Source organism: Cygnus atratus, chromosome 10 (genome assembly GCF_013377495.2).
Source record: "Cygnus atratus isolate AKBS03 ecotype Queensland, Australia chromosome 10, CAtr_DNAZoo_HiC_assembly, whole genome shotgun sequence".
In the NCBI taxonomy this organism is placed as follows: Eukaryota; Metazoa; Chordata; class Aves; order Anseriformes; family Anatidae; genus Cygnus; species Cygnus atratus.
Genome location: NC_066371.1, coordinates 226,303 through 239,554, shown reverse-complemented (window position 1 = coordinate 239,554; position 13,252 = coordinate 226,303). Strand labels below are relative to the sequence as shown.

The following is a 13,252-nucleotide window of genomic DNA, read 5'->3' as shown; positions in this document are numbered from 1 at the left end:
CAAAGCACTGTAGTACTATCTATCATGTATTTATATACTATTATAGGTACACTGTAACTGTTTGGTGAGGCAGAAGCTATTCTGATCATGTTCAGGGTCCAGGAGCAGCTGAAGGAAAAGCAGTTACAGAGCAGCAGCACTGGACTATGAAGCACAATGAACTTGCTGACTAGAATTACCTGGAAGTCAAGTTTTCTAGCTATGCTTCTCCTTTGCCTGTGGGTTTTTCTTTTTGGCCTTCATTTCAGCATGCAGTTTCAGTTGGGAGTATGTCATTTGGCTGTCTTCAGTTAGTACAAGCTGGAAATGGGTGGGAACATTTGAAATGTTCTGAAAGTCTGTGGAACCCTGTGCTGCTTTTAAGAGAAATTGACTTTTACCCCTAGTTTCTCTATCTCAAAGCAAACATGATCCTGGGGACTGCATCAGGCAAACTACTGCCAGCAGGCTGCGTGATCCTTCCCCATAGAACCAGTAAGAAGTACTGCTACTCCACAGCTGGAGTTCTGGCTCCAGTTCTGGGCTTCCCAGTATAAGAGAGACTTGGAGCTACTGGTTAGAGTCCAAAGGGCCACTAAGATGATTAAGGGCTAGAAGCATCTCTCTTGCAAAGAAAGGCTGAGAGCCTAAAGAGGAGAAGGCATGTGGCGGGGAGGAAGAATTTTATCAATGTATACAAATACCTGAAGAGAGGGTTCAAGGATGGTAGTGTCAAGCAAGAGGCAATGGGCACAAACTGGAACATGGGAAGAGATCCCTTTGAACATCAGAAAAGACATCTGCTGTGAGGGTGATGGAGTTCTTGTGCAGGTTGTCCAAGAGGCTGTGGAGTCTCCCTTCAAGATCATCAAAGACCATCAGCCTGTTCTAGGTGTCCCTGCTGGAGGAGGTTGGACCAGATGACCTCCAGAGGTCCCTTCCACCATCAGCCATGCTGTGAATCTGCTATTTTTGCTGTAACGTTTTATCTGTAGGCATGAGTACAAAACATGGCTCTGGTCAGTTCTCCTTCTTGCTTTCACACAGCTTTGACTGCAATACTTTGTAAAACTGGCACAACAAAAGCTGCTTTTTTAACTTACATTTATTTAATATTTTTCATTTTAATTATTCTAGTTGTAGCTGTAAGAATTATGGGACAAGAATGTCAGTATCACACAAACTTGCTTGTTCCTGTTTCCATGATGTTTTAACCCTTGTCTCTCACTGAAGCACCTTGATCACCCAGCCCTGAGGAAACAACTGCATGGCTCGAGCTTTCAGGCTGATGCTTCGTTTTTCAAAGCAGCTTTATATTTTCCCCTCATCTCTTTGGGTAGTGGCACAAAGGCAGGGCAGGGAACTTGGCCTTCAATTTCACACATGCACTCTCGCAGATGATACTTCTTGGGCCCAAAAGTTGCAGGATGTGATAGTTTTTTTCTTTCTCTTTCCTCTTTTTCAAGTGTTTCTCTAGAAAAAGAGATTCATTTGTTACCATCAGAAGCCTGAATGGCAGCCTTTCCTATCCATTCCCAATACACAACTTACCAGAAGGATGGCTTTACCTGGTTAAATTTGACAATTTATTTGGAAAAAAAAAATCCTATATACTTGACAAGTTTGTAGGGACTGTATTATGATGTATGCTACATCCTATGACGTGTGTACATCAGCGTATTGTTACTTACTTGCTTTTCCCCAAGATTTTTTTAATGTGCTCAGTTATCTCCTTGTTGGTTTTATCTTCCACGTCAACCAAAACTTGTTCTCCGCTATCTGTTAAAAAAAATCACGGTACTATGGCGGAAGCTGACGTTCCCACAGCCCCTTCCCTGCCCACCACATGCAATTTCACAGTGCCTACAAAAAAAAAGCGTTTTAAAAAGCAAGAAACTAAAAAAAATGTGTAAAACCTGCTGCCCTACTGCAGTTAATACCAACGCACATCGTTCACCAGGCACCGCCAAGCCATCGCCCCGCCCAGCAAGGCCGAGACGCGGCGGCCGCCGCCAGGACCCCGCGCACCGCCCCCCGGCCCCGCAGGCGGCGCTCGCTGGGGGCCCGGGGAGGCTCCCGGCGGGGCCCGGCCCGGCGCCACCTACCCAAGTAGAAGCGGAGGAAGGGCGAGGGGGTCATGTTCCTGAAGAGCATGATCTGCACCCAGGGGTTCTTGTACTGGATCTGGGGGACGTTGAAGAACACAAACTTTCTAGAAGGAGGGAGGAAAAATAAACCACGGGTCCCGCGGGGAACGGCCGAGGCGCGGCGCGCTGCCGGCGCAGCCCCGGGCTCACCTGGCGCCCTCGCTCAGCTCCCCCGCCGTGTTGTAGTTCACCGTCATCACCTTCACCGCGCTCTTGAAGATGACGTCGCCCTGGCTGAGGTACTGCAGCGTCCGCCGCACGGGGAAGCGGCCCTTCATCGGCATGGCGCCGCCGCGGCCGGAAGGGGGGGAGGCGCCGCCCCCTGCGGGCAGGCGGGGCCCGGGGCGGAGGGGCCCGCGCGAGCCCTCTCTCCGCGCGGGCCGCAGACGGCGGACCGGCCGCGGCCAACGGCTGCCGGGAGTGCGGGCGGGCCGGGCCCCCGGCGCTGCCCCGCGCGAGGCCGCCCCCAGCTCCCTCAGCCGGGCGCGGTGCAGCGGGAGGCAGGGCGCGCCGCGGCGGCCGGGGAGGGGAGCACGGGACGGCCTGGTGACAGGGGCGCGCGAGGCAGGAGACGAACTAAAACGAAAGAAAGACGGGGCTGCCCCTCCTCTCCCCGGGAGAACAAAACAAAGGATAACCACAACCATTTTCCACTTTATTTCTGGCGATTTCCTTTTTAGTAACATAGTACCTCGACGGAAAAGACATTTCAAAACATGCTAGGGGCAAGGGTTTTCTTTTTTTCTTTTGGTCACTAATACTTTATAGCATAGGAAATATAAAAAGCAATTAAATTAATATATTTGGCACGGCATGGTTGAATGTATGTTTTTGTTTGCAACAAGCCATACGGCTCTGTCAAATGCAAAAAAAAAAATCCATTTTGTGGTCAAATAAAATATGCCTACCTCCATGCATAAGTTCACGCCCAGAGTACACAAGTGCTCCGCAACGTTCTAGCAACACACACTGACCCTGAACAGTAACACGCTTCTGAGCTGCAGTAGTTCTGTTTCTTAGAGGCTCCGCTGGTGGCTAACAGAGTGAATGCTCGGTTACGCAGACACAGTTCCAGTTGTGGACAAACGTGGACACAAACTCAATGGTCAGAGGATGAACTTGTTCAGCTTAGGGGACAAGACCACATGCTTCACAGTAGGCCCCTAACTGAAAAGTACCTGTTTTTTGCATGTATGTTTTTTTCTTTTAAGCACCTAGCTTTGACAACTGAAACCTAAAATCATTTGAGCCTCATTTCTGCTAAATGAAAATCCTTGAAGTTGTAGAGGTCCTAATTGCAGAAAAGGAGAACTGAAATTAACCATCTTCTCTATAAAAATAGATGTAAAAGATGTGGTGCATCTCAACCACATCATAAATAACATTAAGAAGGTGTTTACCATTGGGAAGAGTTCAATTTCATTGTCTTTGCTATAAAGTGTGTTTGAAGGGAACTAAAATCTAACACACTACCCTAATTTAAAATCCAGGGAGTAGAAAGCAAGTAACAGATGAAAGTATTATCTGTTAATAGCTATTTTCTCCACCAAAAGAAAAAAAAAAAGAGAAATGCAGAAGGCTGAAGATGAACTAAAGCTTTTAGGAAAAAGTCCTCAGCTTGTTCACAGTGAAGGGAAATTTCTGTTCCTATTGAGCACTGGGCTTAGACACCTAATGTTTAAGAAATTCAGTGAGCTTACGAATAAAAATCAAGAATGCATTTATATCTGTAATTCACTTTAATAGTATAAACCTCATTTAGGTAGTAGTATTAAGCCACAACAATATAATGCCACATTTAAACAGCATTTAATAAAATGCATAAGCTAAATCATGCACTGCAATACTCTATATACAAACACAACAATGCAAATTCCTCTTCATGACTGAAGACATTGATTAGATATAAAATTCAGATTAAAAAAATCATGCTATTATTTTAATATGCTATTACACATACAATGTTGATTCCACAAAGGTAGCTGTGATAAATGAATAACTCTTGTGAGGTTTGAATCTGAAATTAAAATATAATAGCATAAACAATAGCTTTCTAGAGGATAGTAAGCACAGACTTCCAGAAAATATCCCAAGGAATTAAAATTAGATCATTCCTTTTATAAAAATGGGATTTTTTTTTTTTTTAAAGAGCTCAGAGCTCCCTGGTATGCCTATGCCAAACAGATACAACACTTACAAAATGTGCAGTTTCTCAGTTACAAAACTGAACACTGACTTGCAATGTATTTTAGAGTACAGATTAATTATGAAAAATATTCCCAGATTTTACCTTAATTCAATTTATGATAAAACACATGTAAGCAACATGTTTTCTTCTTAAAGAATACAACCCACAGTCAAGTCATAGAAAATATATTAAAATGGACCTGTGCCTTCTTGTCATTTATCTAAGATCATTAAAAAATAATGTACAAGCTGATTATTCAAGGATGTTAGATACCTGGCAATAGGTGTGCTTCTCAGACTTTTGCTTTCTGATATCAAATAGAGAAAGTTGATTTCACGTTACAGTTTCTGTAGAATATAACAACATAGCACCACTTAAATTTGAGTGCATGTTGCCCTTCAGAATAAAAACAATTCAAACATATATAAAACAAGTTTGCAGTTTTAAAATATGCTTTTTTTTTTTTTTTTTTTTTATAAATCCACAACTGATTTTTTTTTTTTTTTAAACAGATTCAATCCAGATCAATACCTCAATCCACTTCCTAATCTTTAAAATTTTACTGCAGCACAATGACACGAACAGACATTCAGGTTTCCATTCAGCCTTTAAAGAGGAAAGCAAACATTATTCAAACCACACTGATTGTCATGACACCAATGAAGAACCATCTGTCACAGGAATTTCTGCCATTAACTTAAATAGTTTTCCTGCTGAACATCTCAGAAAAAGGGCTTGAAATATTAAAGATTGATGTTTTACAGGTTCTATATTTAAAACAAAAGCATACAAACAAATGCTTACTAACAATATATTAAAAAACAAGAGAACATTCTTAGCATTCTTCATAGCAGAGATTTTACACGCAGAGGGCCTGACTTTGAAAGAAGCTTGTGCTTTACTTTAAGCATGCAAGAAACTCACATTATTTTAATCATTGTCTGCTCATCTGCTCAAAGTTAAACATGCACAAGTCTTCACCATGTTGAGTCTACAAGGTGGAAATAAATGCCCAGAAAATTCCACTTCACCTTTTCAATACAAAAGACATGCTGAACTATTCTAAGCAGTTTGTAAACTTTTTATTGTTATTTTTAATAACGTTAATATAATTACTTCTAAGTTTTCTATCCAAGTTCAAGTCATCAGAAGGGAAAAAGCACAAGAACAACTTACATTTTGATAATTTAAGTAACCGAGTAGTCCCTACAAGTAATACACTGTCTTACTGCAAGTCTATTCATTAATGCTCCATGTGCCCATCTCCCACTGTGAATAATGGAAACTTCATACACACTCTAAGATCTGCAGACTGCAGTTTCAGAAAAGGACAGAACATGAAAATGGACATTAGTTTTGGCAACTAAAACTAACCACCTTTGTTTAGTTTAAGCTAGACAAAAAACAATACCTTTGGATAGTGAATACACAATTGAAATGGACTGTGAAAATCCAATGTCTTTATGTTTGCTAAGAAACAAACTGTGACCTCCCTCTTACTTCATTACCACTATGTGTAATTGCTTCATTGAACAGATGATGTAGCCTTTGTTTAATTAAGTTTGGTTTCATGTAATCATTATAGTAATGTGTTGATTTTTAAATGGCATCCATCGCAACCTGTTCTGTGTGCTACAGTTCAATGATACAAGGCAATTTGGTTTTCTTTCAGTTAGCTACACCTGAAGACTTGAAACAATCAACCTCTTACCAAGTTTCACTGTGGAATAAAACTTCACAAAAAACATTTCTCAGAAAGCTGAAAGAGAATGAGTGAGCATATACTGAAATGTGGAAGTACTTTCTATGAGTACTTTCTTTCTCGTCTTTTTATTCATACACTTATTTTTAACAGACATTTTAGGTTCTATTTACTCTTCACTGGCTGACCTCACCCATCAAACATGAAAACGTAACGGGAAAAACGTAAAAGACACAAGCTTCACTGAATTTATTTATCAGTACTGAAAAGAAAATACCACATTCACCTGCTTTGGCAGTGGGGTTGGACCCAATGATCTCTTGAGGTCCCTTCCAACCCCTACAATTCTGTGATTCTGTGATATTCAAGCTGGGTTTAGAAAAAGGTGCAAAGCTCTGAAAATCATGGGGATTTACCTGCTTAAGCCAGGCTTAGTTTGTGCTAAGAAATGACAGCTAAAAAGCTCTGGATTAGAAAATGAATGAAAAGTTTAACATAAAGAGTATCATGAATACATGGCTACGTATCTGTACATATATACATACATACACTGCACCCTTTATATACACTGTACATAATGTATTTAGACAGATATAAACATATACATTCATACACACATACAACTATGTACATAGGCATTAGCTGCTTGAGTTTTAGTATTGAACATGAAGAAATGCACACTGGTGGGAGGCACAAAGATGTGTAAAATAAATTCTTTAAGAAGAGAGGAAGAAGAATGGCATGAATTTAACAATAAGCCATTTTCAAAGGATTCATGTAACTCAAATGATAAAACAGACCATGGGAATCATGGAACATTATGACAGTATTATCTGTGATGAACGTACCATGATTTCACAACAAAAACACAGTAATAAGGTAATTCTTGGGCTTGATGTTTTCCAAGTCTAATATATTTAGACTTACAGTATTTAAACTTTATGAAAAAAATTATTTTAGCTGCACCATTGGTACACAATGTTCTAATATTTTTTTAGCACAAATTATTTCCCATATAACGTTGATAATATTAACTGGAGCAGAAGTAGGATTGTATCATTATCTAACAAGAGGGATTATGGCATCTTTAGTCGAACAATAAGCCTGAATTTAATTCAGGAGATTTTACTGATAAGTGACTCAGCAACTTCGGAATTAGAAGGTGCAAAAAGCAAATGCATTTGCTCCCCTTTACCACACTCTTTTGTTGATTTTCATATAAAGCCATTTTTTTTTAAATTGCTTTCTGACATTCAAAATTCAGTAGAAGCTGACAATTTGTCATTAATCTGCCCCTTATTCTCATCTAAGGGGTGAAACATAGCCTCATTTTGCTGATTCCACCTGGATATATGGAGGTATCAGGCCTGCAGATGTTGTGTGCTGCTGCCACAACAGGCCCACGTTTACCATCAGAGCAAGCCATTGCAACAGCTGTAACATTGCTGCATGGCAAGAATGACAAACTACTGGGACAGATGGGAACCTACTTGTTCGCCTGATGTTTCTGCTTTTTCACTTGTGGCAACAGCAGAAGGAAAAAAGAATCACCTCCCCACTTTTGTGCTCTAAAGAATAAACAAAGGAGAGGTGAGAGATACCAAATAGGAATTTATTTATTTGCTAGGGGTGTGATCCTGTACATGTTTACTGGTGCACCTGTTCTTTCCTCACTAAGCAGTGCTCAAATGACTGTGCACTTACATCATTTATAGGCATCCGAAGAAAACTACAGTTAGCAGCAGTTGAAGCCAATAACAACTACACAGTGTTTCACTTTTACTTTATAGGTGCCTTAAATGCTGTGGAACTGAGCAATGATTCTATCACAACTCAGAGTTTAGTTTTTTGAAACACTTGCCAGAAGCGCATGTCTGACTGACCTACCAGTTCTACTGCTCACATCACCCAACTGAAATAGGGCCCCCTCAATGGTGCTGTTATTGCAGAAACCTGCTTTGATCACTGCTTCTTTGCTACAATCTTCAGCCTAATAAATTCCCTTTTCCTGGCTAAACTATATTCCTGATATCCTTTGCACTCACGCTGTTTGGTGCTTTTTAAAATTATCGCTTGCTTATTAAACAACAGGTAATCAGAGAAGAATCCCAACTATCCTCTTAATTGGAATGGACAGGGAAACGCACTACCATCTTCAGTATCTTGAATGAACTCATTCAGGAACCTGTAAAAGTCCTGTGTATTACACATAACAATGGAAACATTGAAGTGTTTCACAGTCTCTACCAAAGAAGTGGCACCCTCAGGAGACTGGTTTGGCCTGGAAGCTGAGCCCTGACTTGTTTTCCCTATTACACCTCAGAATATGCCCTTTGCTGAAGGGTACTATAATGAGAATGCAGAGGCAGCCGTTTTCAGCACAGAAATCTCGAGTCAGTACTATTCACTGGAGGCCTTATGGCTGCCCAGAGGGCCAAGTACTTCAGAAATGACAGTAAAAAGACTTAGTAACCGATACCAAGTAATCACCAGTGACCAACAATAGTTTCCCATCTTCCCATTTCAGAGTACTCTGAAATCTGAGCCTTTTTAATAATATAACATTTTATTGCAGCTAAAATAGAGGCTTGTTTGAAGGATCTCTCTTAAAATTCTTTGAGATGATTATTTCCTTCTCTACCAGTTTCACACCAGAATAGCTCCACTGGCACCAAAAGCATTGTATTTAATTTACAACAAATGTAAATAGGCAGAGAAACATGATTTTTGCATGTGGTCTTAGTCCTGCATCCCATTTGTTCAATGTAAGTAAATTAGTGTACATTTTTGCCTTTGTAACAAAAGCAATAATTATTACAAAGGTAAACCCAAATGCTCCTACACTATTATTGCTCATTTATCTTTATCTACAAGATCCAAATCCAGTTCCTTCTCAAGAGTCCTTCTCACACCAGTTTGTCAGTACAGAATTTTAACATTTATATGAATGAATTATTACCAATATACATATGTAATCAAGTTCAGATAGATCTAATTAGATAGTTTATCAATATTTTTCTACCCAGTTATAATATTTTCATTTTAACAGCAATGGGAACAGGACCTAGAAGATTCTGAACACTATATTTTAGGCACTATGTAGAGTTTCAGCAAGACACTACTTTTCTTAGAATCACTTTCAGACTGTGATCCTTTGAGCCCTAGTTCTGTAAACATAACTTTGGCTTGAAATTAGGCCTTTATGAAAAGAGGTTATTTCCATACTTAAAAATCAAGAAATATTTTTTCAAAAAATGTGTGACAATAATTAAAAAAAAATCCTGCTCCATATTCACAAGAAAAACTTCACACTTGCAAAGAAGAAACAAAGTAAAAGTCATTTAGAAGCAAAGTTAATGAGATTAGTCTGTGAGTGTTTTCCAGTCACTAGCAAACTCAGATATGACAAGAACTACATTAGCCTCGTAGTATTTTTTGCAGTAGTAATAACCTCTTCCTTATATAACATAGTTGGATTATATGGGATCAGAATTTATTATGCAGCTAAACTGCAAACTAGGTAATGGTCATGCAAAGATGATTTAAGACTCTTAAGCTTGCAGCTGTACCACATCTGTTGTTCTGCTTTCACTATGTTAGAGTGGCCTGAAAGTCCAACTACTTCAAGAGGTTGAAAATAGTAACAAAGGTTAACATAGAGCAGGAACAATTTCATGAGACCAATTTTCCTCAGCTGTGCCCTTTTGCTGTCACTAGCAAGCAACACCTAAACTGGTGGCAGAAAGAACCTCTTTGCTGGTTCTGTCTCTCTGGAACACCTGTTTTCTGTTAACGGACAGGTAAGGGAAGGAAAAACATTTATTTCAATGTTAAATAAAATAGCTTCACTGACAGATTACACTTTAAATTTAGAGCAACTACACTGGAGAAGATGGTTTATAGTTTCATATGGCAGTGACTGCTTTCAATGGCTCATTCACATGCCAAACCTCATTTTTGTGTCAGCCCTTGAGCAGCATGTGAGAAAAAAGTGTTAGATTACTCATCACAACTATTTTAGAATTTATAGTTAGTATTCAAATAGGCAAAAACATTTTAGAATCTGAATATTTCTTAAGCTGAAGAATCTACCATCTGCAGTCCAAATTTCCACAAAACAAACTTATTCTTAGAATCAAAACAGTGTATAGTTGGAGAATGTACATATTCGTCAATGGCATAAGGACTAAATTATATTGGTTCTGACTAATGCAAGTCTGCAAATCATGCTGATGATGCTACACAAAGAGTATTATTTTAGGCGATTATCAGAATCTTTTGTATGTAACTTTAATTCTATCAATTAAATGCACACATGATAAATAAACCCTAGATATGTGTTGCACTGTGGTAATTTCATTTACATAAATTAATGTTTTATCCTAGGTAAAATCATGTTACAGTCCAAGAATCTATTTGCAGAGTAAGGGACTAACAGAGATCTATCAAGGATATCATTATGTGGCCTTGCATTTGTAGGGAGTGTAGTTTATTTGTAAACAGAGCTGCATGGTATTTACTATTTTGATCTACAAATGTAATGCAATGCATACATTTTAAATTTTACTTCACGTGATCCCTCCATACACAAAAAACTATAGTGGGCTTTATTTTGTTCCCTGAACAATTATGGTCACAGCACTAATAAGAAAAACGAAGAAAAATTTTTGCATTGAAAATGGGACCCTTTTACTTTAAAAGCTGAAGTAAAAACAACGCTTGCCATGAAAAAATATCAGCTGTGTATTCAAATTTGGAAAAAAAATTCAATGGCTATCTTTTGTGCTTAATAATATTTAATTTGTCCTTAACAATGCCTACTTAGTTGCCTGAATTATTATTTTATATATATATGTATATATATTTTTACAAATTACTGAAGTAAAATTAAACTAATTGTTTTGTTTTTTCGTAAAAAAAAATCACATGTTCAATGTATACCACTTTTATAACAATGACATAACCCTTTTTTAAAAGAAAATATCAAAAACAGCCACAACTCTTTCCAAGGTGAGTACTTCTGTTCTTGTTAAAGCCACAAATAGTTTTTATACCCTTAAAACAGGGATTTTGCATCAGAAGTGCTGACACAATCACACAATAAGTTATATTGAAATACAACAGCTAGTACAAAGTTTTGCATTCCAGTTAACTTAATGTTTAGGGTGCAGGCCTTCCATCACATTAGAAATGTAAGAATGTCATTTGTTATAGCAAAAGCTGAGAGAAAAGTGCAGTATTTTAGATCTCTGCATGTATATTGGTCTCCTTGTTACAACCTTTTGAGAACAGAAGACTCTAAATGCTCTAATGATGGTGACTGTACAAGACCTTAATGCATCCAGAAGTGAAAATTACATAGCTGTAGCTATGTAGCACTCATGTCGTAAAGAGCTATACAAATGTGAGCATCCTAATGAGAATGAAGGATACCAGGTCAGAATTTTTAGCATATCAGAAGCCTCATCTAGAGACTCTTAAGACACAAACACCAACCTGCCTGGTGTTTCTAAATATGGATCACTACTGGAAGAAAAAAAATGTGCTGAATTCATCATTAGATTTTTGTCACATAAAAATATACAAATAGAAAATGCCTCTACCAAACAAATCATTAAACTAATTAATGCTTTTAATATGCCAGGATCTGACGAAGGTATTAACCACCATGACTTTTTTTTTTAAAAAAAAAAACAAAAAACAAAAAAACAACTTTGATTATTTAAAATACTTAATGTCAATAATAAATTATACTAAAACAAAAGTAATGCTGGATGCATTACTTGCAGGCCAGTACTAGAAAACATGTAGATAGCTCATTACTTCAGACAGTTAAAAAAAAGTTTTTAATTTAACACACTATGGTATATCAGTCATTAACTGCAATGATACATGAAAATGTAAATCCCATCTATACTTCTGTTTCAAACTGATTCACAGGAAGGTTGAAAGCACTGCACACTGGGAGCGCTTTGTCATGGAAGGGGAGAGAAATAAAGTGAGAGCTTTATAATATACTCTTGCTGACAAACAGAGGTTCCCACTATTTCAGGTTTTAAATTGTATCTTTGGCTAGATGATGATAGTGTGAAGGAGTACAGAGAGGAATAAATTTGGGAATACATAGAGCATACTCGAAGTGCATAACTGCTCTAACTGAAAATGAGTGTTCTTCCAGTTAACAACTGTCCTTCCCCACAGTTAAAAGGCTTCCTACTAGGATATCATTTATCATGACTTTTGGGCTGAATAGAAACTTCAATGAACCTGAATAATTCACCACTACTGTGGCAAGAAATACATTTTTTTCTCCTGGTCTGGGTAATTTCTGTAGCATGTAATAGTCACTATGGTCACACCATGCCATTAATTACAATGTCACTAACTTAACAATATAGTTCCATATAATGTGGATATCTGATTTAAGAATCCACATTACTATTTAACGTATAACGTAAGATGGAGTGACTTTTTGTAGAATAAATGATTGTCTCCTGTAGCATTCTACATTTTCACATACATCACTAGCATTTTGACTAAGGACATAAGTAATTTTTTTCATTCTCCCTACTCATAAGCAGGACATTGATGATATTACCGTTTCGGCGACAAGTGTTTACAAAGTGCTAGTATTACTCCCTGGCAATTATTAGATATTAATTCCAAGGTTATTTTTAATATATACATACTGGTCATTTTTACTTTTAAAGTAATCTTATTACTAGTCTCTGATATTATAAAACTCTATTTTTAACCACTGATAATTTCTAAATACAAAGCACATGAAAATTATGTTCAGTAATTCTACTTAATTACTAATTAATTTGAATGAAAGGCATCCAAAATATTCCTTATGGCAGAAAAGGTCCTGTAGCAGCTCTTTTAACAGCCATTTCAATTTTGTCAATGTTGGGAAACAGACAAGGAGAAATCTGATAGGAAACGCGTAATAAGTTGGAAATATTTGTACATACCAAAATGCTATTCTTTTAACTTCTCAATTGTATGCTTTTATGAAAATTACTTTGATCCATCAAATTGTGTTGTTCCCACTACGCAGATGTGCCAGTTATTTGACCATTATATTCTGCTGTTTCCATTTTGAGAATGTAGGGGATTATACTGTCAATTGGAACGTTTCCAATGAGACCAGTAAAAAATAGTTCCTCAGTAATGCTAGAGCTCATCAGCCTAAGTGCTGGCAGGCGAACTAGAATCCGGGCTAACCTGAAAAAG

General features: G+C 37.9%; 2 protein-coding genes across 14 annotated transcripts in view; both read right to left on the bottom strand.

Moving 5' to 3' along the window:
* Positions 1 to 1,066: 1,066 nt before the first annotated feature.
* On the bottom strand, positions 1,067 to 2,467 carry MRPS25 (mitochondrial ribosomal protein S25). The gene is made up of 4 exons (XM_035546777.2): positions 2,277 to 2,467; positions 2,085 to 2,191; positions 1,671 to 1,758; positions 1,067 to 1,452 (listed from the first exon to the last, which is right to left on the bottom strand). Exons 1-4 carry the CDS (start codon positions 2,408 to 2,410, stop codon positions 1,260 to 1,262), a joined length of 522 nt encoding a protein of 173 aa, XP_035402670.1. The 5' UTR covers positions 2,411 to 2,467; the 3' UTR covers positions 1,067 to 1,259.
* A 1,446-nt stretch (positions 2,468 to 3,913) lies between these two features.
* Positions 3,914 to 13,252, bottom strand: part of NR2C2 (nuclear receptor subfamily 2 group C member 2) — a 45,495-nt gene continuing 36,156 nt past the window's right edge. For 8 of the 13 annotated variants that reach the window (XM_050712687.1, XM_035546769.2, XM_035546764.2 and 5 more), the window contains one exon: positions 3,914 to 13,243. In XM_050712687.1, coding sequence (XP_050568644.1) covers positions 13,069 to 13,243 — 175 coding nt within the window. In that variant the 3' untranslated portion in view covers positions 3,914 to 13,068. The remainder of the gene's footprint in view (positions 13,244 to 13,252) is intronic. The other 5 variants (XR_004778667.2, XR_007708662.1, XR_007708663.1 and 2 more) reach the window with 5 other exon arrangements.

Excerpts from the sequence above, each read along its gene's own strand:
- MRPS25 (XM_035546777.2), bottom strand. The coding sequence starts at position 2,410 with ATGCCGATGAAGGGCCGCTTCCCCGTGCGGCGGACGCTGCAGTACCTC. Across the intron at positions 1,759-2,084 it reads CTTCCTCCGCTTCTACTTGG|ATAGCGGAGAACAAGTTTTG; the intron begins GTAGGTGGCGCC and ends TTTTTTTAACAG. Across the intron at positions 1,453-1,670 it reads AAAATCTTGGGGAAAAGCAA|AGAAACACTTGAAAAAGAGG; the intron begins GTAAGTAACAAT and ends CTCTTTTTCTAG.